General features: G+C 44.6%; 1 protein-coding gene and 1 non-coding gene across 2 annotated transcripts in view; both read right to left on the bottom strand.

The window, feature by feature from the left end:
- Positions 1 to 23482, bottom strand: part of LOC135393811 (cell adhesion molecule Dscam2-like) — a 306350-nt gene that overhangs the window by 78479 nt on the left and 204389 nt on the right. Inside the window, exon 4 of the mRNA XM_064624091.1 lies at positions 467 to 613. Coding sequence (XP_064480161.1) covers positions 467 to 613 — 147 coding nt within the window. The remainder of the gene's footprint in view (positions 1 to 466; positions 614 to 23482) is intronic.
- On the bottom strand, positions 4452 to 4524 carry Trnaa-ggc (transfer RNA alanine (anticodon GGC)). The gene has a single exon. It is a non-coding gene; the product is annotated as a tRNA-Ala (tRNA).

The following is a 23482-nucleotide window of genomic DNA, read 5'->3' as shown; positions in this document are numbered from 1 at the left end:
GTTTTTTTTATCCTTTTCTCTCTATATATATATCTTTTTTTTTATTAGCAAGCCGGCTCTCTGCGTGGCTAACCTTTCCTTTCTTTTATTTCTTAATAAGCATATATCCCCCCCCCCCTCCAAGGAAGCCCGCATCCGCAAAGCATCTCCTCTTCCTCTTGCAAAATCTGTGGCCGTGCGAAAGAGTGAGGAAGCATAGCTACTGGAAACGGAACCGTGGCTGCTTGTCGAACCTCGTTTCTGTTGGTCATTGCGGGTCCACGGCTATACGGGGTACGTGAAACTCGAGACCCTCATGACGCGCTGTAGCACGCAGGGAAAACCGGTGTTGTGCGCGAAATTTTACGCAGGGAGGAATAAGCCCAGTTTCACGCATTGAAATACGTACCGTGTCAGACGGTCCTTTACACATAGCTCACTCGAAACCAGCAATCTTCTCACACCTTTGAAAGGAGAGGATGCTTACCTGTAACGAAGAGCTGTCCCCATCTGGAACTCGAAACAGTATCGCCAACCAAGAGGTTCCTGGTAACGCACTTGTATTTCCTTCTCGCATCCGCCATGTCAACTCTGTCGATTACCAGGTCGCCGTCTGTCGATAACTGGTACTTATCTGAAAGAGTATCGTAAATACTTAGTAAATATGTAAGTAAATAAACAATGCAATGTGCTCAGAATGTACGAATTAATACCTGGGCGTTTAGCAATTGAAGTATTTAGCATAGAACTATGTACAGAATTTTACGAAAGATAGTTCTTTTTTCCCGTTCCAGGCAAAACTGGGTTCCTTATATGGTCTCACTAGCTTTTCAATTATAAAGGACGGCGCATCGACGCAATGACGACACATCTTCCTTTTGACGCCCCGACACCATTGCCGTTTTCAAAAAAAGGATCAACGAAATGTCCGTAACTGTCTCCGAAAAGGTCAGATTTGCATGTAATTATTGACGCTCCGACGACGCGAACGCTTCTCCCTTGCCCCTTAAATGCATGGGAGAAAAGGCAGTAGCTCTTGTTCCCCCTCGCATTTAAGGGCGAGAGAGAAAGCACGTTTCTTGCGACTCCACAGAAATGACCTTGAATTGTGCCAAAAGTCGCAAGAGTGCAATAAATTGGTTTTGAAATAATCTGGTTCAAAAGCCTGCGAATTATAACCGCTCGAAAGTTACCTCTTTCCAGCAGCATTGTTACAGTTGTTGTTGCAGCATTGTTGCTGTTGTTCTCGAGCGGTGAATCACCCCACGTCATAGACGCGATTTATTTGTTGTTGTTTTTACAGTTCGCATATGCCATTCCGGCACCGACTTACGCAAATTCTGTTACTGTACCGGAACAGGAAGCGTGGACAGCCTTTTGTCCACATACACACGTGAGATGCCGCCACAGGATGACTCACTTCAGGGTGCCTGAATACTAGCTCCCTCTGTACATGGCGGAGTCACGCTTTGAAGAAGCGAATGCCGCAAATCCGCCATTTAGGCTCCCATGCTTACCACGCATGAATGCTGTATACCGATTTCCTGTAAACCTGTATTACCTGTAAACCTCCTCTGCTATGTATTTACTCAACTCTAAAATGTAGTGTGTCGCTACGCGTATAGGAACGCCTTTATGAGCGCATCGCGAGCGATGCTGTGCATCGGAGTCAAGATGGCGGAAATTCGTAGCAGACGACGCGGTTGTCTTCAGCATATGCAGAGCGAACTAGTATTGAGGCACCCTAACTCACTTCGCATAACACTCGTAATCCTCAACTTTCACGTGCCTCGAAACGCTTGGTAGTAGCGAGCGTAATATTCTCCTAGGTTCAGATACACCATTACTCCAATACTACATTTTTGTTTTTCGCGGGAGCATAAAAATAACCCTTTTGTGCTCCTTTCGAGGGCTGCTCGTTAGGTGTCCGCAAGCAGCTCTGTACTTTCAGTAAATAAGTCGGGCCTGACAGCGTATATCAAAGTTAAACGGTGCTAATCAGAGGCAAAAGGCTTTCGAAAAACTTTTCTGGGCTCTGCTACTTCCAAGATAATCCTTCCGGTACAACCTCTTCCACCCATTCAATTACACTACACAATCACAAACAGCACCCGCGAGATGTTGATACCACACCGCTGGGCATGAGTTCCAGCTGCACGCTTCACGTAATCACTCCCAAAGCGCAAATCCCTCTGTCGCACTCTCGACGAGAGCCAACACCTCGCCCCCCCCCCCCCCCACAGCGACGCAAATTAAAACTATGTCCAATTTCATTTACTGCCACTGAGCCGTAAAGCAGACTGCAGAAAAAGGCTGCAGAAATTGCTTGCAGCAGCAAGAGAGGAACTCAAACTCTGTCTGACGCAAATGGAATAGTGGGAGCATGAAAATGAAGATTCACTGAACTGAGGCCATTTCTTCGAAGTAGGAATACGCGCGACAAATTTGTTATAATTCGAAAGATTATTCTGATAAATAAAAAACAAAGGGCAAAGTTGTACCTTTTTGTCTCCAACTCACCGAGCGAAACAGAAAAGTACAAGCTCGTGCATTAAAAGAAAAGCTGTTTTCAGAGTGAATGTGCACTAATATTTTTGCTCGTACTTCAGTCGTATCATCAGCGAGATCCATTCCGAGACGTAAATAGTATGGAGAATAAAAATGACTGCGAAGAAAACTACTCGCAAAAAGATAAAACGCACGACGATGTGGGACCGAATGAATGAATTCAGTGAGGAAATAAGACGGGAGAAGGAAAGGACTTGGGGGTGGCAATTTATTTCCGGAATATTCCCGCAATCTTTTGTTGTGCCGAGGGTGAGAGTTAGCGTAGCGCAACCTGGAATCCCGTATCGCAGTATTCATCGACGTACAATGTGACTCTTATCCTCATTTTGATTAGATGAAGACTATAGGTCCAAGCTTTAGGCTGTTGTTTTTGTGTTATATGTTACTAAGAGGGATAACAACGGGACAAGGGACAACGGACTGTGACGGGAGGTATGTGTGGCCATATGGTGGACCCTTTGGGCAAGGAATTAAATGAATGTAAGCAGCAGTAAGTGAAAAGGAATATCTCAATGGCGTGCTTTACAGATCATGTGCTGCCGCGGCGAATATTCGATTTAGGAAGAGATTCAATTCATATTATACCCCTGTGACACGGGCATTTTCGATCCTGCTCGACCGAACCTGCTTGAACCCAATGCAGATCGGATGGTGCTACACGGCCACTTCCAAGCAGGATCGAACTTTGATCCTGCTTGACTCAAGACAGTTCCCATAACAGGATTGAGAATTTCAAGACTGCTCGACGGCCGCCATTTGCATCCTCGACCCCGGTGAACTGTCATAACTTAAGACGGACATGCGCGCGAAGCTACAAATGATGCTTACATCGGTATACGATAAATTACCACTAATATCGCTGTTATATAGGAAACGCGAAATTAATGAGTTCCGTTTATTCATTTGCACAGGTCAACCATTCAATGCGCATTGAAAGTGGCCGTGTAGCAGCGTCAAAACTCGAGCGTGCTCGGGAAGTTCGATGCAGATCGGATTCGAGAAGGATCGAAATGCCCGTGTGACAGGGGTATTAGATATTGGCAGCTCGAGTTTCTCTGCCGTTTCACCTAAATGCATCGCAAATTTCATAAATGACGGATTAGAATTCGATGTGATACAGCGATGTATCCATATTTTCCTTATACATAACGTGAACAAACTAGTGGAACGATAGGAACGCCGCTGCGCGATCTCATCACAGCCCACACTTAAAGCGACGAAGAACTGTGTCATTATTTCTGACTGTATCCTAGGAGAACTTAGATGGTTGAGTGAATATTCACTCGGCTCACTATTCTGTTGAATGCGTTTCTACAAACGCTGAGTCAAGTAAACGTGAACGTTTCTTTCCCAGCCATCTTCTGTAAAGCGTGCTTTCTCTGCGCCGCACCCATGTATGCAGGAGAAGCGACCAAGCGATATGTTTCTCCTCGGCTCTTTTAGCGAGCAGTCGTAATGTTGTTCCGCTTTTGCAACAGAGCGTGAATAGTGATGCGGGTTCCTTACGGGTGTCCTTAGTTCCACACCCCGGGAAGACATCATTTCATTGAACTTCAAGAACGAGGCCGAACCAGAGCGGAGCAAGATGCCAGCGAGCGAACAAGAAGCATCCCAGTAAAAACAACATCAGGCATTAGAATCACGCCAATAGCTTAACAGAACTCCTCTAGTCGAGAAAATTTGTTAAAAATATCAACATCGTGTGGCGTATCGTTGTAAGCAATGTGCAACCTGGATTATTGTAAACGCTTCAATTGATTTAGTGAGATAAAATAGCGAAACCTGGAAATACAAGAGATAAACTGATGTTCTGAGGCTGGAACAACATAGAGGGGACAGATACAAACAAAGCCTCAAATTGCCTAAGAAATCAACGATCAAAGATTAAAGTCACTGAAAAGGTTAGCCAGCTGTAGGGATCGAACCCACATCTTCTGGATTGCCGGTCCAGAGCTCTACCAATTGAGCTAAGCTAACACGCCTCTCCGAAAGTCGCTGGAGAGGCGTGTTAGCTTAGCTCAATTGGTAGAGCCCTGGACCGGCAATCCAGAAGATGTGGGTTCGATCCCTACAGCTGGCTAACCTTTTCAGTGACTTTCATCTTTCCTCCTGGAAATACATCCCGGAAGAAAATATTGCACACCAAAGAGAAGAAGAGAGACGCCAAGAAACGCACTGTGCAAATATCTGTTGCTACAGCAGGCCGTGATACATGCTCGCGCTGGCATAGCATTTCCTGATTACCAGCCTTGCTGACTACTGATCCTAAAGTCAGTCTCCCATCTGTCTTTCCTGATAATCCGAGGCTGTATCCAGCAGCGTCGTGGTTGTCATGCTAGGCTACCTGCTGTGCTTTACTTCGCTGTTTCTGCCTATGTCTGTTTGTGTTTCCGTTTCCAGGCTACGTCATGGCATGTTGTGGTGGTCCTGTGCAATCTCGTCTTCGCCGGTATCTGTGCCTGTATATCGGCTCTGCCTATGCTTTTGGTCTACGTCATGCAACCATGGCTCTGCTACCATCAATTGTAGTATAGAGCGCTATTATGGTCTCTACGTTCTTTATTAGACGTATACTTCTATGTTCCGTAATATGCAGGTTGCTGAGTTTCTTCTGCGGTGTGTTGCTCAGAATCCTTCTCATATACATCTGCATAAGCATTACATCTTCACATGCAGAATTAACGATGTGTACGGTCATCTTTCAACACAAATGTACACTATTATTAAAGTTCGGTCGCTGAATAAAGGACCACAGCACCGGCAAGTACAAACAATTTCTCGTTATTTTTGTGCATTTGCGCGAACTCACCAATAAATACAGGCTGTTCAAAATTAAGTTTTCACTAGCACTTTATAAATAGGCGGACAAAAGAAAACTGGTGCTATTTTTCTGTTCCTTGAGTAAGAAATAGGTGCTACATAATTAGCAGCACCTGTTTCTTACACAAGTAGCGTAACGTTATCATCCGGTTTCCTGTCATCGCTGTGTTTGCGTAGCGCTCGTGAAAGCTTAATTTTGAACACCCTGTATGTGCCTCGCTACTCAGGTAAAATATTCAAAATGAAATAGGAACATCACTATGTGTAGAAATGCATGTGCTATGTGTGCTGTAGATGCTACATGTAACCTTTTCGTCAATAAGTACCGAATCAGTGCGGACTTCCATGTGGAGAATTGCTCATGTACTAATTGGCACCGAGGCCATTGAGGGGAAGGATCGAGGAGCTGCTGCACACGTCCATGATTCACGCAAACAATACAGTACATTACCTTTACTACTACCTTTACTATTTACTGAAGGAGGGGTGCACGTGTGCAAACTGCCGGCGATAATTGGGAATGGGAAGTACGCTCTAATATAAACCTGATCAATCATCTTCAGGGTGGAGAGGAGCGAAGAAGGACGAACAAGAAAAGAAGCAAAGCTTCTAATTAGTGGAGATGTGCTGTTTATATTTTTTACGCCGAACTGAGGTAGAAGGAAATCGTAGGTTGGAGATGCGTAGCACTAGGAATGATGTATGCCTTCAAGCGCATAAGTCATCAAGCAACGAATTCGAGCAACTCAAGAAGAAGGTGCTGACATACCCTTTTTCCTGAGTTGCTTGATTCCGTTGATTGCGGGCGTTCGAGGGTTACCTGTTTGCTTCGTCCATATTTGTGGGCCCGCATCGGCTAATTTCGCGTTGCATAAATTATCTTCTAAGACTGCTTTCCGCAAACCTAAACGAACCTTTACCTTCGAGGTAAAAAAAAAAAATTGTGTTTATGCAGAAGTCGGCCACGCTAACGTTCGCGAAATGACAGCCTTCAATTATCCAGCTGCAAAATCGTCACGTCAAAAATCGAGCAGAATCGTAACGATGTGAGGTGGTTGGTCAATTCTCACGTTTAACCGATCGTAGAAAATGAGCGTTATTTTTTATACTGTACTTATTACTTAAGCTACTTTTATTATTTGTATTTTCTATAAACAACACGTACGGCTGGCGCGGATATGTTTAAGAATAAGCAGGATATATTTGAGCGAGATATACAAATATCTTGTATCCTACGTGGCCCGTTTTCTTCTCTCGTCAATTCCCCACTTGCTTACTCCTCCTTTCACCCTCTCTCTTACACACAGACCCCTGTTTCCTTGTACACGTGCTGTGGTGCGCGGATAATTAATCACTTCATGCGTAAGGTTTATTGATGCGCTGCAGCCCCAACGCGGACGTCCATCAACCGAATGCAGCCCAATAGGGCACGCCATCCATAAAAAAAACTTCCACGTGCGGACATGAAGCACCTCGACGTAAGCAGGTACACAAACGGGAAGGAAGACAAACCAGTATAGTGTACGACCAGTAGTGTAGGACCATCGCCGGCGGTAAATATTTGGCAAAACTCCTTTTGACGCGCTATGAAATGTTTATTGAGATCCTTTCAACGTTTTGTGAAATCGTTTGTTTTATTTTATTTCTTTGCACTGTTACTGTGGACGTTAGATAATTTCAGCGTACCCCAAACACAATCCGGAGATCACGTGGCGCGTGACAGGTCACGTGACATTACAAAGCGGGACCAAAACGCTGGTGGGCTGCATGAAGCTTTTTCTTTTTTTATTTCCGTGTTAGCGCCGCGAAGCAACTGTGGCTATGAGCGGCGTACAGGCGTGGACAGATGGAGAGAGGACAGCAGGAAGGAGAGGGGGACAGGGGGTTACTATGCGTCCTGGGCCGACTTCAGGGGGACTGTGTGGCCATTCGTCAGGAAAGTCTTCAGAAAAGCCAGGAAAAACCTCAGACAGCACAGACGGTGGTGGGATTCGAACCCACCACCTCCAAGTATTCAGCACGACCTCAGCTACTACGAAGGAGCGGACGCCTTATCCCGCTGGAACATGCCGCTGTTACAGCATGAAACTATCGGCAAAGAGCCGGCTTGCCATTCCGAAAAAAGAAAACGAGGGGGAAAGAAAAGGAAGGAAAGAAGGAAGAGAAAGAAGGAAGGAAGGGTTAATAAAAGAAAAATATACAACTTATATATGTGAGATTTTCCATCCTTACCGATAAGGATTCCGTTAGTTGCGCTATACGCAAAAGTCCCGCCAGTCCGAGCAACAAACAAAATGATAAGAGAAGGCGACAATCTCCTTTAACGCCCGCGCTTTTATCGGGTCCGCCTAGCTCATTATTTTCACGTTAGTGTCGACACGCACCTAAGACGAGGCTGAACGGAGAAAACCTACTGTACCTTTGTAATTAAAATGCCATCCCGCCTAAAGCTGCAGGCTGAAGCATGGGTGGATTAAGTAGAGGCAATTGGTTCCAAGTCTCGGAGAAGCTCGAATGCCCGCTTAATTGTGTAATCTACATAATTGGAAATGGACGGGAATTCCTTAAGCAGTCTCCACTGCTCTCTCGTGCTCCCTTTTCTCCGGATTGTGCTCCCATTACGGGAATTTCATATGCCAGGATAGACACGTTCGTTGCCGGCGTTGATCGGGTTTATTGACATCTTTCGAACGCCGTCGTTTATGGGAGGCTGTTATCTTCGCAACGTCATTACATATTATTACTTCGCTGGTAATCATGCAAACGTAATTTCATTCACATGCTTTGTACGTCGTCTTGCAACAACCTATTTGGGGAGTTTGACTTTCCTTCATGCTAGCGTGTCCTCTCGTCAAGTTTCTGGCCTAAGAGTTGATGAATAATTTACGCGACTAATTAGTTGATATCCTCCAGAAGAGGAAATGAACAGGGACCACTGTGATCGCATTCCGGATTAGTTGGTAACGCGCTGAGCCATGTTGCTAGCGATGTTGCTAGCGGTTCGGATAACTGCAATGCTAGATAACTATTGTATGAAATATTTTATCGCATATTCGTTTTTCGGAATCTCGGCAGGCAGACCGGCCTCTCTTCCTTATTTTCTTTTTTTTTTTTTTACTTTCGGTAAACGATTTTCGTAAAATATAATAACAAATATAAAAACACATCGTTGCGAATAATTTACGATATACCACTGTAGTTTCTGCAGTGTATTCATAGTTCCTGTTCATTATGCGAAGAACGAAAAGCCGTGTTCTGCCGTCAACTTAGTTAATACCCATACGTACTACCCATAAGCTAGCCATAAGCACGAAGTCGCGTTATCTGATAATGAACAGAGAGCTTTTTTCAACATGACCATCGTGACGTTCACAAAATTCCTTCCGAGTGTTAGATTCTATCCTACTGCTGGAAATTGTATTTTCTATTTTGTATTGTATTTTGTATTGTATTGTATTGTATTGTAGAACAACCGTTCTACAGCTTTGGCTGCACCCAGAACGTGGTACACGAAAAACGGTAGTGAAAATCAGATGATGAAAGGCTTGGGGCAGAACATCTCCAAATTTCGTATCCCAACATATCTCAAACGACGCAAGAGTCTTCTTGGGTCGTGTTTCACCAAGATAAGCGCACGCTTAGCAAATCACCCCCTGGAGAGGAGAAAACGGCCCGACTTTGCGCCAGCTCCGCTTTTCCAATTCCCAAACTGCTAATGAAAGGTGACCAATGAAGAAACCCCGGGAAGCAGTTCACTTCCACTCCTCATCTCCTCCACGTAGCTTTCTCTTTCATTTCCTACGTAATTTTTTGCGTCGCTAAATTAATAATCGTTAATTACTTGCGACTACGCATTTTTAATCGTGAATCGCTAGCGAAGTTGACCCATTTTGTGTACATTTGTTTTTCTCTTCCATTCCTCTTTTTTTTCCTTTTTCTTTTTTTTTTACGTGTTCCGATTCGGTTCTTCCGAGTCCACTAACTGTGCTTGAGGGGACAAAGTACCTACACATAAAAAATTAAGGTGTATTTTTTGTGCGTGCCGCTGTTAGCGAAGTGAATGATTATATAGAGGCTTCGAGCAATTTCGCAGGTCTTCTTTCTTTCTTTTTTATTCGATTAAAAACGGGTATGCACACGTTCCTGGTGGTTCGCATGCGTGTAACTTTTCTTTTATCTCTTGCACGCCAGTCAAGTGCAGGCGTTTTCTGTATCTATCTCTGAAGAACTATCATTCTAGCTCCGTCTTGGAAAGCTGCCCAGCATTTAGGCCGCGTACGGCATGCGGAAACAGCGCGCGGTAACGCGTATGCGGAGCGGAAAATTCTTGCCGCGGTACGGGAGAAGCCGCCTCCGCGTTCCACTGTTCCTCAACCGCGCAGTGCACGATTTTCAGCTCCATGCCGCGCGTCTTCGTCCAATCAGGTGGTCAACATAGACTACGTCACGCTCTTGTTTTCTCATGGACACCCACGCAGTCTGCAGCACGTTGACAGCGTCGTCAGCGTTGATATCTTGAGACCTGCGAAAACCGCAGGCGGCAGCGGCAAGTAGCCTTTCTTGCCGCCCAGCTGCAGCGCGCAGGCGGTTTCTGCACATGTGTACTGCATGTGGCTACATGCCCATAGAGAGCAGCAGCAAGAATTGTCTTTCAGAAAACAAAACTTGCATTTCCTTCGGGCTGGTAGTGGCTAGTAGAGGACACAGAGAACGGAGCATTGACTGAGCATGCAACATGCACACAGAGGGCGCGGCCAGCGGCATCGAGGCAACATGACTAAAATTAACCGATCTGAGACTAACACTCAAACGGACAATTCCATTAGATGTGCCGCGTTCCCTGAATGTATGTGTGTGCTTGAGAAGAATATATATATAGCATCTGATCGGCCGCTCTGACTCGATGCTCTGCTCTCGCTGTGCTGTTTTGGCGGATACCAAGCATGTGCTCCTCGACTGCCATCATCCCGAAGAGCAGCTCTACAGTGTCGCCTGCAGTCGCTCACGGCCGCACCATTCACATTGGCAACCATTCTCGGCCCTTGGTCTAACCAGATTGACCATCGCCAAGTTCTTGAGTATTTCAAGAATTTCCTCCGGGACACTGGTCTCCTCTCTACCCTATCATCTGCCTGCGTACCTGTGTGCTGTGGTTTTGCCTACCGTCCTGATGTCTTACTGACTCCACTGACTGTTGACCCTATTTAGCATCGTTCATCACCTCATCATCAGGATACATCTCATCCTGCCCCATTGTGCCTTGGGTAGTTGGTCGCACCTTACGTGGCGAATTTCCCCATTCATTATCATTAACTTATTTGTTGTTGTTGTTGAGAAGAATATGTCGGAGAGAATGTTAAGAGGGCAAGTGAGTGTCTCGCTTGTCCGAAGAAGGCCCCTTGGCAAGTTATCTCAGGAAGTCGTGCCAGTACGGTGTAATCGGTGGTGCACTTGACTCGCCGTCAAAAAGTGTGGGTGCAACAGCAGCAACAGCTTTATTTGAATGACGGTGAGTGGGGATTTTCTTCATCGGGTGCGATACACCACCCCATTGCCGGTGGTAATGTGGTGTGGTCTGGCTTTTTCGAAGATTAGCTGGTTTGGATTTCGCAATACTCCAAGGTTTCGAAAGTTTTGGATTTGCGTTTTTTTTTGTTTTTTTTTCTTTTCGTTTGTGTATCAAACCTCAGCTTCGATAATTTCCACGTTCTTTTGGAATTTTACCAATTACGCGTCCTGAAGTGGCTCACCCATAAAAAGGGTTGGAACTACATCTTCGTATAGTTCTCGTTGATATGCTGTTGTCGTATTTTAAGATCAATAGGGCCAATATTTTGTTAATATCATTCCAGTGCCTTAGGAAAAACGGAAGATCAGCAGGGGTCCTGGGGGTGGGGATGAACATAGCCGTTGCACATCACAGAAACACTCAACACTGATACTTACAGTGACCATCTAAGACGGATATCATCAAGTAGTTCCAGTTGATTGTCCCGATTGCTGTTGTGGTAGTTTTTGTTCGCTTGCGTACTCCCTACTAAGCCAGTATAGTCTTAATGACAGGATTTTTTTTTTCATCCTAATGCGGTGATGTGGATGTGATAAAGAAAAAAAAGGGGATGTGAGTTTCGACGAAGTCAAACTGGCTATCCCAGTACGCTTACACACAGAAAGTACAAACAGGTGAGAGATGATGAACATATATGATGATGAAGTTAACATGTAGTTCAAAAGTTTCGACCAAGTGAGTGTAAAATGTCGGAATCGCTGGGGGCACACATTCAGCGAGTCATAGTCATAGTCTTATGGTCATCCTAACGCGATCATCTTCAACTCGGTAGTTCTCTTAACATATTCTGCAGCTGTGCACACATCAGCTATGTGAGCATTACACATCAAAGGACCATCCTCTCAGTAGCTGAGAGCTTTAATCCTGGACACCTTTTAAAGACTCTTATGGCATCACTTCCTATTCTCTTTGGGAATTCCTCCCTTAAAGCAAAAGAAGTAGCATGATCCCTTCGCGAAATCCATCTTTAAAGTCTATTCTTACGCTTCCGAGGAAACTACTTTGCTCTCAAAAATAGCTAAACATTTAGTTGTATCCCCTTTTTAACGTGTTTCGCTTTCGAGCGCTTTTACAGTACCTCGCCAAATCCAATTCGCGTTCCATTTCGCGTGAAGCAACCCATCTCAGCAGGGCTTTGGGCGGATGTTTCCAGCGAATAAAAGTTGGAGGAAAAAGATTCGCAGTGTCTGTTCCACCAACCTGAACGGATTAAGCACTGAATGACTGAGTAAACACCAAACTCATCGAGTTGAAGTACAGATCGGCAGACGTGGAAGCTTTAAAATTTAAATCCGACGCGAGCGCGTCGCTAAGCTCTTCTATTATTCAAACTACGAAGCAGTGTTTCGCGAAACTTGGAAGTTTCGATATGGAGAGTTCCTTTCCGCTGTGTGAACACAACGGGAAGTTTTGGTAGAGTAACGATTAGTAACGAAAAGCAACGAGAGGAAACAGCTTGTTAAGTAAAGTTGCTGCTTCGCGTCGTTCGTGTGCCTTGACAGACATCCGTGTCTGTTATGAAGTGAAAACGTCATCGTAACAACAAAACAGAAAGAAATGACTGGAAATGGCTTTTGATACCATTCATGAGATGTAGACCGTCTTCACTTCCGCCGGCGTCAAAGACGGGGGGGGGATATATTTATTAGACGAAAAGGAAAAAAAAAAACTAGGAAAGGTCAGCCAAACGGGACGTCGGCTTGCTATTCCAGAAATAAGAAATAATAATAAATAAATAAAAAGAAAAGATAAGAATTAAAGAAAGAAAGAAATAATAATTAATAAATAAAAAGAAATAAAAAATTAAGAAATAAAGAAAAAGAATTAGGGAAATACCGAAAAACTAACAAATGATAAAAGAAGGATGAGGTAGATTAAAGACAAAGATGACAAAAAAAAGATGACTAACAAACGGTGAAAGAATGATGAGATGAATCACAGAAGATGACTTTAAAAGGAAAGCATGAGGTTAATGCGTTGAGGGTGAGAGTGGGGCACAGAAGAATGAGATTGCACGTCTGAGTTCAAAGACGGCTTTATTTATGTGATGTATTTGTTATTCAGACGTGTGGAGTAAAAGCGCGAATGCGAAAATAGCCGTGTTTACATGAATGCGATACAGGCGTATCGAATCGAGTCGAAACCGGAGAGGAGACGACACGACACCGCTTACATGGATGCGCATCGAGCCCAGACCGGAGGTAGCGCCACGCCGTGTCATATCGGAAAATTACAGGCGTACTTCCGCAACTACTGCCAGGAGTACGACGAAACTCAAGTGCTGCTCTTTCGCAGCACGTATTATGATGACGATAGCACTCGGTAACCCCTGAGGTATGCGCAATTTATTGACGAAAAGAACTACTATAATGCTTCAGTAACCAACATATCGAAAGAATGCTACGTTTTTCACGTTAGTGTCGCTAAAACCGCTAGTATGGCTATGTGTGGAAAACTGATACATGAATATGTTCCAGCCAACCCGTGCCTATAAGCTTGCTCAACACATAGTTAAAAAAAAAGGGCGTAATGAGGCACAGCGGGGGGCTTTTTCAGATTGTGTGTTACGTTTGAATCAGCATTACATCATCATTGTACCATACAGGGTGTTCAAAATTGAGCTTTCACTAGCACTTTATAAAATAGAAGAAAACAAAACTGGTGCTATTTTTCTGTTCCTTGAGTAAGAAACAGGTGCTACATAATTAGCAGCACCTGTTTCTTACACAAGTAGCGTAAAGTTATCATCCGGTTTCCTGCCATCGCTGTGTTTGCGTAGCGCTCGTGAAAGCTTAATTTTGAACACTCTGTATAACAAATAAGCAGAAAAAAGTCATCGAAAGTCAAATCGGACGTCCTCGGTGTTTTGCTCCAGGAGTCTGAGTGTTCTCATGGATACAAAGGTTGCTGAGGTTTCCTGTATTTGCGCGTTCATGACTTTCATCTTCGCACCATGAGATGTGCAAAAGACGAACGTGGATGCGGCAGCAATTAAGAGATTAATTAAATAAGAGATAAGATAAATTAAGAGATAAAAAAATGATATAGAAGGGAGAGACTGCGACGTTATATAGTGAATATAATCAAGTTGCGCTGGGTGTGTGTTAATTAGTCGGCACTCCTTCAAATCGCCATTCGCAACGGAGCCATTTCCTTTACCCATAAAGGGAACGGGCCCTTGAGTTAGTTAGCCTGCTTCGTAGTGAGTGGACGTGTACCCACACGAAACGAGGAGAATTATGAGTTGGCACTCGCTCCTAGTTGAACAAGAGAATAAAACAAAAGCAGCAACGACACAAACAACAAGTACATTATGATGATGCTACGGGGTGCTTCACCGCTTAGGCTGTGGTACGCTGCCCAGTCAGTTGTGTAAACGCATATTGCATGTGCGCGCTCGTGTAGTTGTAATACAATTCCGCAGAACTTCGTAGCGCTTTATTTCTGTACCAACGAGACTTTCTGTTTCCCTTTGCTGACATTCGTTAACGTAATTCCAATTCCTCACTGTCTTTTACTCCCGAATAAAGGACACCTCGCTTAACCTTGGTGTACTTTGTTGGTAATGTGACAGGTAAATTGGGTAAACGCATGCAAAATGGTGGATGCGTTTTCTGACGCACACAAAAAAAATCTCAGCCCCCGCAAAAAAAGGAAAATGAAAGAAAAAGAAATGATGACAGAGAGAGATGTCTCTGAGTCATCCGTTTACCTTCGTCAAAAAAGCTTTTCGCATCGTAGAGATTGTTTGTAGTGCATATAAAACCTCACTGGTGCATATATATCTAGGCAAGCACTTACACCAACAAAATGCACTTGATGTGCGTGTGGCAAAAATATGCGCCCTTAATGGCCGCTTATGCTCTAGACACATAGTGTTTCTCGCTGTTTCACTTTTTTTTAATACTTCGTCTAACGCTCAACTAATTAACGAGACACACAGGCAGAGACACTTCTGAAATTTAGTTTTACTTAGTCTGCGTCCGCACTTTTGTTTATCTACGCTTCCTGTGCGTAATGTCGCATGAAGCAGCTCAAACGTCGCAGCACAACAGCTCTCTTGTATTTTAATGCTTTTGACGCGCAGGTGGCGCCATACTTCAAACGTCGCTGCTGAGCAATGGCGTGAGAGCAAACGTAATCACGCAAGGTACACTCATTAACCTAAATCATGGTTCCACTCCTTAATTATATCAACAACACAAGGTGCGCAGCTGCAGCACCCGAGGCTAACGTGTAATGACATTATAAGATTCCCCGCATATAAGTCCGTGAGACAAAAAGTGCATCGCCGCTTGCTTGGTTGCAAAACTTAGAGACAAGCGTAAACCTGCGTGCTTGAATATTTGCAGTTGAGAATCGTAAGGTGAGAAGTAGAGTGACGGCTGACGGAAGGTGGAGTAATCCGGGGCAGTTGGTATAGGATCATGATGACGAATAGCAGCAAGAAGACAAGGACAGGGTGGGTAGAAGGAGACAGGACAACTGCAGACTCTCAACTGAAGTTTAATGAAGGAACACAGCATCTTGAACGCTAACATGATGCTGTGTTCCTTGATTAAACTTCAGTTGAGAGTCAGCAGTTGTCCTGTACACTTCTACCCTGTCCTTGTCTTCTTGCTGCTATTCATCATCAGGTTGAGTAATGCAGCCGTACAGTATGAAGGTTGTGTGATAAGATGTAGTTGATAATGGAAAGTTTTAGGAGGTAGTGATGCCTGGTTCACACTGTTACACTGCACGCGTTACGGATGCGGCGCGGCACCGTTGTCATGGCAACGAAGTACGACCAATCGAATAGTACGCACACCGTAAGAGTTAGGCTGAACCGAACTCCATGCAGTACGATGGTGGTGGTGGTCTCATAGTACAAGGTGTTAACCTTCACAAAAAAGACGTCGCCCGTGGTGTTCACTTACCACATTGACGCAGTAGCGTTACCTCGTGTGTTCTCGGCCCATGATTGATTGATCGATTTGTAAAAGAATAAATGGAGATATTAGTCTCGAGCCACTCGGGACTGGCTACTCCAGGACGCGTTATTCAGAAATGAAAGGGAAACTACACAAATCTATACACTTTCAACAAAGCGTTGACTGCTTCCCAAGTGACGACGGGGAGGCTGCGTTTCAGCACAAGGGACGACATCCTCCTCTCGCCCAAAGTCTCTAGACGTGCTCTGGTTGCGCCAAATCTTCAGCCAGGGACCAGGTGGTCAGGGGTGTTAAGGCTTCATCCGTTAGATGGCGCTAGAATTGACGCTCATCATTTGCGTCAGTTGAAATGGGGTTTCTAAGACTACTTGAGGGGTGTGGCCAAAGGAGACATTTTTCTTTGACGCCATTTATCTCATAAATGATTGATGAACTTCACATATTAATGGATGGTGTCTCTACATTATTTGACTTGGGATTTGCTGTGATTGGTGTATACGTTAAAGAGAAAGAGAAAGAAAAAAAAAAAACACGTTTCTTCCAGCCTGGACAGCGAAGAGCAAAAAATGAGCGAATTTGTGTAGCTCTTTATCTGTTCATGAGTGCAGCAGCACTTATTTTTCCGCTAACAACGGTCCTATTATTACTATGTAAATGAAAGCACAAATAAAAAATGGCGTCTAATTGCAAATGTGTCTCTCATTCCGGCAAAACTTACTCCATAGGATTATTGTATAGCGGCCTTTCTTTCTTTAGCGGCTTCTAAAACTCTCATTGGTGTGAACGGTTGCACTGATAAGGTTACGTTGCCCTAGGGATTACGCAGTTCGTAGAGAGAGCGAGAGAGAAGCAAAAATGCAAGCTTCTACGTCTGGAAAGAGTTTATGGCAAACCCGCATCGAACACATCTGGCCTATTTCAAGACCGACGCTCACGATCTCAGCGGCAGTGCATCTGTAAAAGCACTTCTCCCCAAAACCTCGTCATCAAACCCGTTCACGCTTTCACAACATCTCCACGAAGTGACCTCCAAGTTAAAAGTTCCCAGCGAAATTGATTGTACAGTGTTGGCAATCGACCGTCGGCCATCTGCTCCTGCACACACACACAGGCAATAAATATTTTGCTAGTCTCAAGTGGGGAGTTGGAATACCGATGTCCCTTCTGCGGGGCTGCTGAGTGAGGCAGTACACGTGCCAATTGGGTTTGGGCTATTGTACAGCCTGCTTCAACGGAACAAAAAATCCTCCTGAGGCCCGTGTCGAGAGACGCAGCTGCCTTTCCGAAGTCACGTCGTGCGAAGAAAATTACCGGTCGGTTTAAAGTGAATCAATCATCTTCTGTTGAGACCTTATCTTGGCCAATTGGGCTGCTGGTCTTGTTAGCGCAGCACTTGTTCGCTGACCGCAGTGCGTCCATGAACGGTGTACGGAAACTCGCATCCAATCAACGTCCTGTTTACGCGATCGATTTCGCTCGTTGCCTTTTTCGTTCTTTTCTACGGGAAAGGGGCATAATTTACCTGCGCCCCAGAATTAATGAAACATGAATAGTAGTAGGCTATAACGCTCTACTTTGCACGTAGGGCCACATCGCATACGGGTGTATATGGCAGCAGCACACATTTCTGATTTAATATCGTCGGGTGGCATTATACTCTGGCTGCTTCATAAACAGAGATATCATCACCACATCCACTTGCACAGGCGACACCATCGATCGATTGCGACCGTGGATCTCTTAGACAACAAGTCAGATAAATATTATAGAGCGTTTTTTTTTAGATTTTTTTCTTTTGACACAGACACGGAGCGTACTTTCCGTTTTCCGGAGCGTACTTTCCGGAGCGTACTTTCCATTTTAAAATGTTGGATTCATCTCTTTCTATTGTGAATTCTACTGGAAGCGTTCTACACGCGATAAGTGCTTCATGCGACAATAAATTGCTCGCTCTCGTCATCACTTATGTTAACCAATACCTGCTTACTCAATCACACAGGGTAATCTATGCCTCAAATGTGCTACATGCTGCCACGTTAGCGTTTTTGAACTCATCGTATTCATTACGCATGGGTCATGTTTACCTACGGGTGACGTTACCACACACAAACTTTGGTATATACAAATAAGATTATGTTCGTCCGACTTGATGGAACATTCTACTATACTAGAGCCGAGTCGTGTTAATGACTACTTCGTTTATAAACATAATTGGAAAAGTTTTGTGAAACCAACGTGCTGCACGTGGTTCTACAACTTTGCTGATTATGTGTCATATTTGTAGGGCTTACCTGTGTATACAAAGATCAGTTATTAAGATTAACTATCTTATATCGTTGTTGATGTTGTTGTTCTTTTTGTTGTTTTTTGCCACACAATTCATTAAATGTTTGCCTACTTGCTTTTGGGACTGCGTCGCAGGCTTGTCAACGCAGCCCCACGTCCTATGTTTTTTTTTATGTCTTTGCGAAAGTCTGAACTCTGAACTCTAACTGCGCACTGTGCTCTGCCGTCGTGTCCCCAGGCTTTCTTGTCCCCCGGGGGCGCAAACAACACTGAGGCCCATTCCCAGACACGATGTCCACATAACATACGACTGAACCCGCGGTATAAAAAATTGTACTCTTGTCTTGTCGAGATTTTCACCGGCGCGTCTGTTTTACATTTTGCCGCGATAAGCGCAACGTAGAGACGTAAAAAGGCGTCGCCCTTCCCAGACGCAAAGAGCAAACCCTCTTAGTTGGAGGCGAACTTGGCGACATTGACAGAGGCCACAATAGCACGATCGCAATTTGAAGTTTCACTTCGCTGAGCCTGTCGTCTGCATCTTTTTCGGAGATGAAACAGAGCTGCGAAACAGAAAGAAACCTCACGATATTCCCCCCCGCGGGGATTGATATATACATCAAACGCGATGAGTAGCGGACTCGTTTCTCACGCTTTGAATATTCTGACACGAGCTTTTGCATAATTCAAAAGATCTCTACATTTGGTCGTCGCGAAGCAGCATTCGGAAATTCGAGGCCGAAGCTTCCCGCGCATGCAGTAGTGGCATTGTTGGTAATGGAACAAAAGGCGAAATGAAAAGGGGTGAGTCGACCGTCAGCACGTACGGGTGAACTGTTGAAGAAGAGAAGAAGAGAATGCCACGATAATAATAAAAAAGTAGTTTACTGTCACAATGCACGCTCTTTGTATTCAGGTAATACGAATTATTGGTAGGTGTTATTCAGTAATCATGCACGCATATGGATAGCAATATAGTATTGTGGGCCTATCCGGCTTATAACATTTCGATGCATTAGATCTGCAGCACGCAACCATTTCGTTTATTTTTCGCTGAAAACTTGCGCTAAATATTATTCTGGCCTCTGTAGCGTGCATAAAAGCAAGAAGCCAGAGTAGCTTTCACGAAACTAGAACGTCAGTCGTTTATTATAAGTTGGGGAATTCGTAAATTATGCAGCACACTACTTATGGCGGTACTAAATTAACGTACTGTGGGGGCAGTCGAGATTAATTTATCTGTCTTAATGCGAATAAAAGGAATAAGAGTGTTCACAAGATCGCTCGCCCGGTCTCAGCTTTATTTTGTTGTAATATTAGAGGGAACCTTACCGAGAAAAAATTTGTAAGGGTTTAGTATGAAATCGGTCAATTGGGAGTCCCATTCAAAGCTAAAAAAAGATGAACGCGAAATGCAGTTTGACTCTTACACACTATTGAGATTCGAATGAGGCAGTATGGGTGTAAAGTAAAAAAAAAAGCGCTTCTGGTATGATGAGTGACTTCTCTTGCAGTTCATAGCGATCGGGGTCAACACAAGTGATTAAGAGATACATACACTGAGACTACTGTTTATTAGCGCAAAAGCTTCCGTGTAGTGAACTGCAGTGGGTACCTGGTGAAATGGAGTCTAGTGCATGAGTCCCTCGGCTAGCTCACTTTCAACTACTCCCAGTGTACACCGATGGATCACCATCTCGAGGCGGATCAATAGCAGCCTTCTACATCCTACATAAAAACCTTGAAACGGCGCAGAAACTTCCGTCCGTCTTGCGACCCTTTATCAAATTCCTTGAGACTACCGGCCTGATCAACTCCCTTTAAGACCCCGTCAGCATCGTCAGCACCATCACCATCACCATCTTCTCATATTTCCCCAATAGCAATGGTGTACCATTCTGCTCAGTGAGCGGAAGTCATCCCCATATCGTCGTCATCATGTATCTCTCTCTCTCTCTCTTTCCGTACCAAACGTTATCTACTGATTCGGAGCTCTTGGCCCTGCGTTGAACCACATCGCGTAAGGCGGCGCTTGAGGTTCCTGCAAATTATTCTACCAGAACAAGCCGTGGCCTATAGGCACCATGATCATCGAAACATACAACCGATTCTATCCTCCGGCCATAGCCTATGCTTAAAATGGCTGCCATGTGACACTGGCCTACATGGAAACACCCGCGCAGACGCCTTAGCACGTCGTGCCCGTCAGGGTGTCACCTTGAGTAGCTGTCTACTACCACTTTCGGCCTTTGCAGATACGCCGAATCCGCCACAGCAGCACTCGGCAGTTTCTTCTTCTTCTTCTTCTTCTTCTTCTACTTCTTCTTCTTCTTTTGATTCCGTGTGAGCGCCGCGAAGCAACTGTGGCTATGAGCGGAGTACAGATGTGGACAGATGGAAAGAGCAGTCTTAGTGTCCTTCTCTTTTTTTCTTTGATCACTCTCTCATCCCTCACCCGCCTTTTTTTTAGTTTATTAGTTTCTTTTTAGTTTATTTGTTTAGTTAGTTTTGGTTGCTTTATTTTCTACTTGCAGAATAGCAAGTCGACACACCGTACGGCTGACCTTTCCGCTTTTTTTTCTCTCTCTTTCTTTTTCTCTTCTTAAATATATCGCTCCCTGCACTTCGTGAGGTGAAATGTAACTGACAGCGCACGCAGCACAACAGCAAGCTGCATCCGTTTACCCGACGCAAACTGTCTGATGTAGGGTTATATTAATTAAATGAATGTTAGTGATCAAATTAAGTTGATTAAATAAATAATTTGAAAGACACCAAGCAACCCTTATTTTTTTACGTAGATGGGTAGAAATCCAGCGAACCGGTAGAGATGTAGGAAGGGAGTTGCCTCAGGACAGAAACCGCCGTTATTTCGAACAGAGACTGTTCTTCTTCTGGGCACTGGGACTGTTCTTCTTCGCCAAGAAGAAGAACAGTCTCTGTTCGAAATATCGGCGGCTTCTGTCCTGAGGCAACTCCCTTCCTTGTTTTTTTACGGTCGTTTATGCGGCTCGCACTGAAGAACATTTGAAGAACTACCATCTCCATTTTTTTCTTTTAAAATCAATCAATCAACATTTGGCAAGAGAAGTCTTGGCAAGACAGTCTTGGCGCTACTTGATTTGGTGTGGGGCAAAGTAATTAAATCATTGCATGTAGCTTACTTAGCTACGCAAACTAATAAAATGAAATAAATAAAGGAAATAATAATCGCCACAGTAAATGCTAGGCCCAAAAACCTCGCGGACTTCTGCCGACAGTGAGAGCTGCCCCGTAAATTTTTGTAAGCTAATCTCTGGAATGTAATGGTGTGTTGGCGCACTTCGCTCGACCTTTCCACCAATACTGAAGATGAAAAGAGAAATCAAGAACGGTGGCGTCCGCGTCACAAACAAACGTGTCCACTGACTTGTCAACGCAAACACGCCAGTGTCAGGTTCGCACTAATCTCCCAAGAATCGCCGGACAACTGTCGCATTTCTTACGTCTATGCTCTCGGGTAAAACGGAAACATAACAATAACACTATGACAAAACAAAACAACGCAGAAGAAATAGAAGAAACACGCCGTCTTTGCCTGCTTCCGTTGTCGTGGTCGAAAATATATCGAAGCTTCAGACCTCTACCGTCATCGTGTTACAGAGGCTCAAATGCCGTTTTTCTTTTTTCTTTCCTTTCACCGAACTTTCGTTTTCACATAAACCGACAGCAACTCCGAGAAAAGTAAAAAAAAGAAAGAAAGTAAAAATAATAGGAAACATATTAGCCGTATAAATCAAAATTGGAAGAAACGTATATGAAGGCAGGCTATAAAGAGGCAACAAGTACACAAACGTGGAAGGTGCAATTGCGCCGTTCGGAACCGGCAAAGCCGAGATGGGGAAGATGTGTGTTCTGCAATAGCGCGCACATTTTGCTGCCGGTGAAGAACCCTACGAGGACAGAAAAAAAAAAACGCTGTGGAAAAGTGGCGTAAAACCAAAATTGAGCGATGCATGTGTGTGTGTGTGTGCGTCTGTATGTCGCCGAGCGAAGATTAGGAATTTCTTCGTTGAACAAGCTTGAACTGCTGTTTGGGGATGCAGGGAATGATGAAGTGGTATTAAGATGCACGATTTTTTTGTTTGAGCTTGTTGTATCGTATCGTTTCAAATCATCAAAGCAAAACGAAACAAAGGCATTTGGAAATGTTTTCGGCATATGTTTAGGAATACCGAATTGGGTAATGAGAGCAGGCATGGCATGTCTGTTTGTTTGCCTCTCTGTTCGTTTTCGAAAAGGGAGTACATTGCGAAAATAGCGTGCCAAAAATATGTTGGGCGCTAGTTGTCGCACGGTGGGCTTGCGATAGATATAAAGTATTCACAGCATGATTTTTTTAACCCTTTGATATAAATGCATGGTACCTCAGGAAGATAGTGCACCACTTCTCAGTGTATAAACTGAAATCCTATCTCTAGTTTACTCTCGCTGAATTCAGAAGGGGGGTACCAGAGCAAACCTCTATACCAGAGTCGTTCTTCGGGAAGGAAAGGAAAACCACAGGGCTCCCTAAGGGTGTACTCCGGAGACAAATTGCAAGAGAGCTTTCTGAAAGAAGACGCTGTTATACCTCCCTAAAGAAAACAAGATGAATGTACCCTTGGCGTAGTTTGAAGTTCCAACAAGAGCAAGGAAGTATGGAAGCCACATTTGAAGCCATAACCGGCTATCTTGAGGGCGTAGGCCTTTCCATCTCGACCGAAGAATCCAGTGTCATGATCCTCAACAGAAAGTATCGCAGGACAGTGCCGGAAGCTCCGAGGACACAGCATTCCTCTAGCCAAGACACAACGCTTCCTGGCGATCACCGTGGACGAGATGCTCAGATGGAATCCTCAGGTTGCAGTCATCAAGTCATCTGTTGGGTCCTTCCAGGACGCTCTGAAGCGCCTCCGAGGCACTGACTGGGGGTGCTTATCCAAGGCACTAACCACGTTACACAACTCACTTGTGCTGCCCCGTATTCTGTACTCGTTGCCGCACACGTTGCCACCACATGCAAGACAAATACACCTGGAAAAAGCCCATCGAATGGGCCTGAGGAACTCACTGAGTCTCCCTCAACAGTCAGCAAGCGTGCTTGTCTATGGAGAAGCGGGATCAATGCCCCTTCGCCTTCTCGCTAAAGAACGCTTCCTAAGGCAATACGACAGGCTACACAGGTCTCCTACCGGAAAGCAAATCATCCACCGAGTCCGGGGCAACCGTGGATCACGGTTCAGAGAACTGGGGAAAAAATACGTACAGGATGCTAGCCTGCAAAAGGCGAATCACCCTGCCGGAA

This window comes from Ornithodoros turicata, chromosome 5 (assembly GCF_037126465.1).
Source record: "Ornithodoros turicata isolate Travis chromosome 5, ASM3712646v1, whole genome shotgun sequence".
NCBI classification, from domain to species: domain Eukaryota; kingdom Metazoa; phylum Arthropoda; class Arachnida; order Ixodida; family Argasidae; genus Ornithodoros; species Ornithodoros turicata.
Note: the sequence above shows the minus strand (reverse complement) of the source record. Positions and strands in the feature narration are given on the sequence as shown.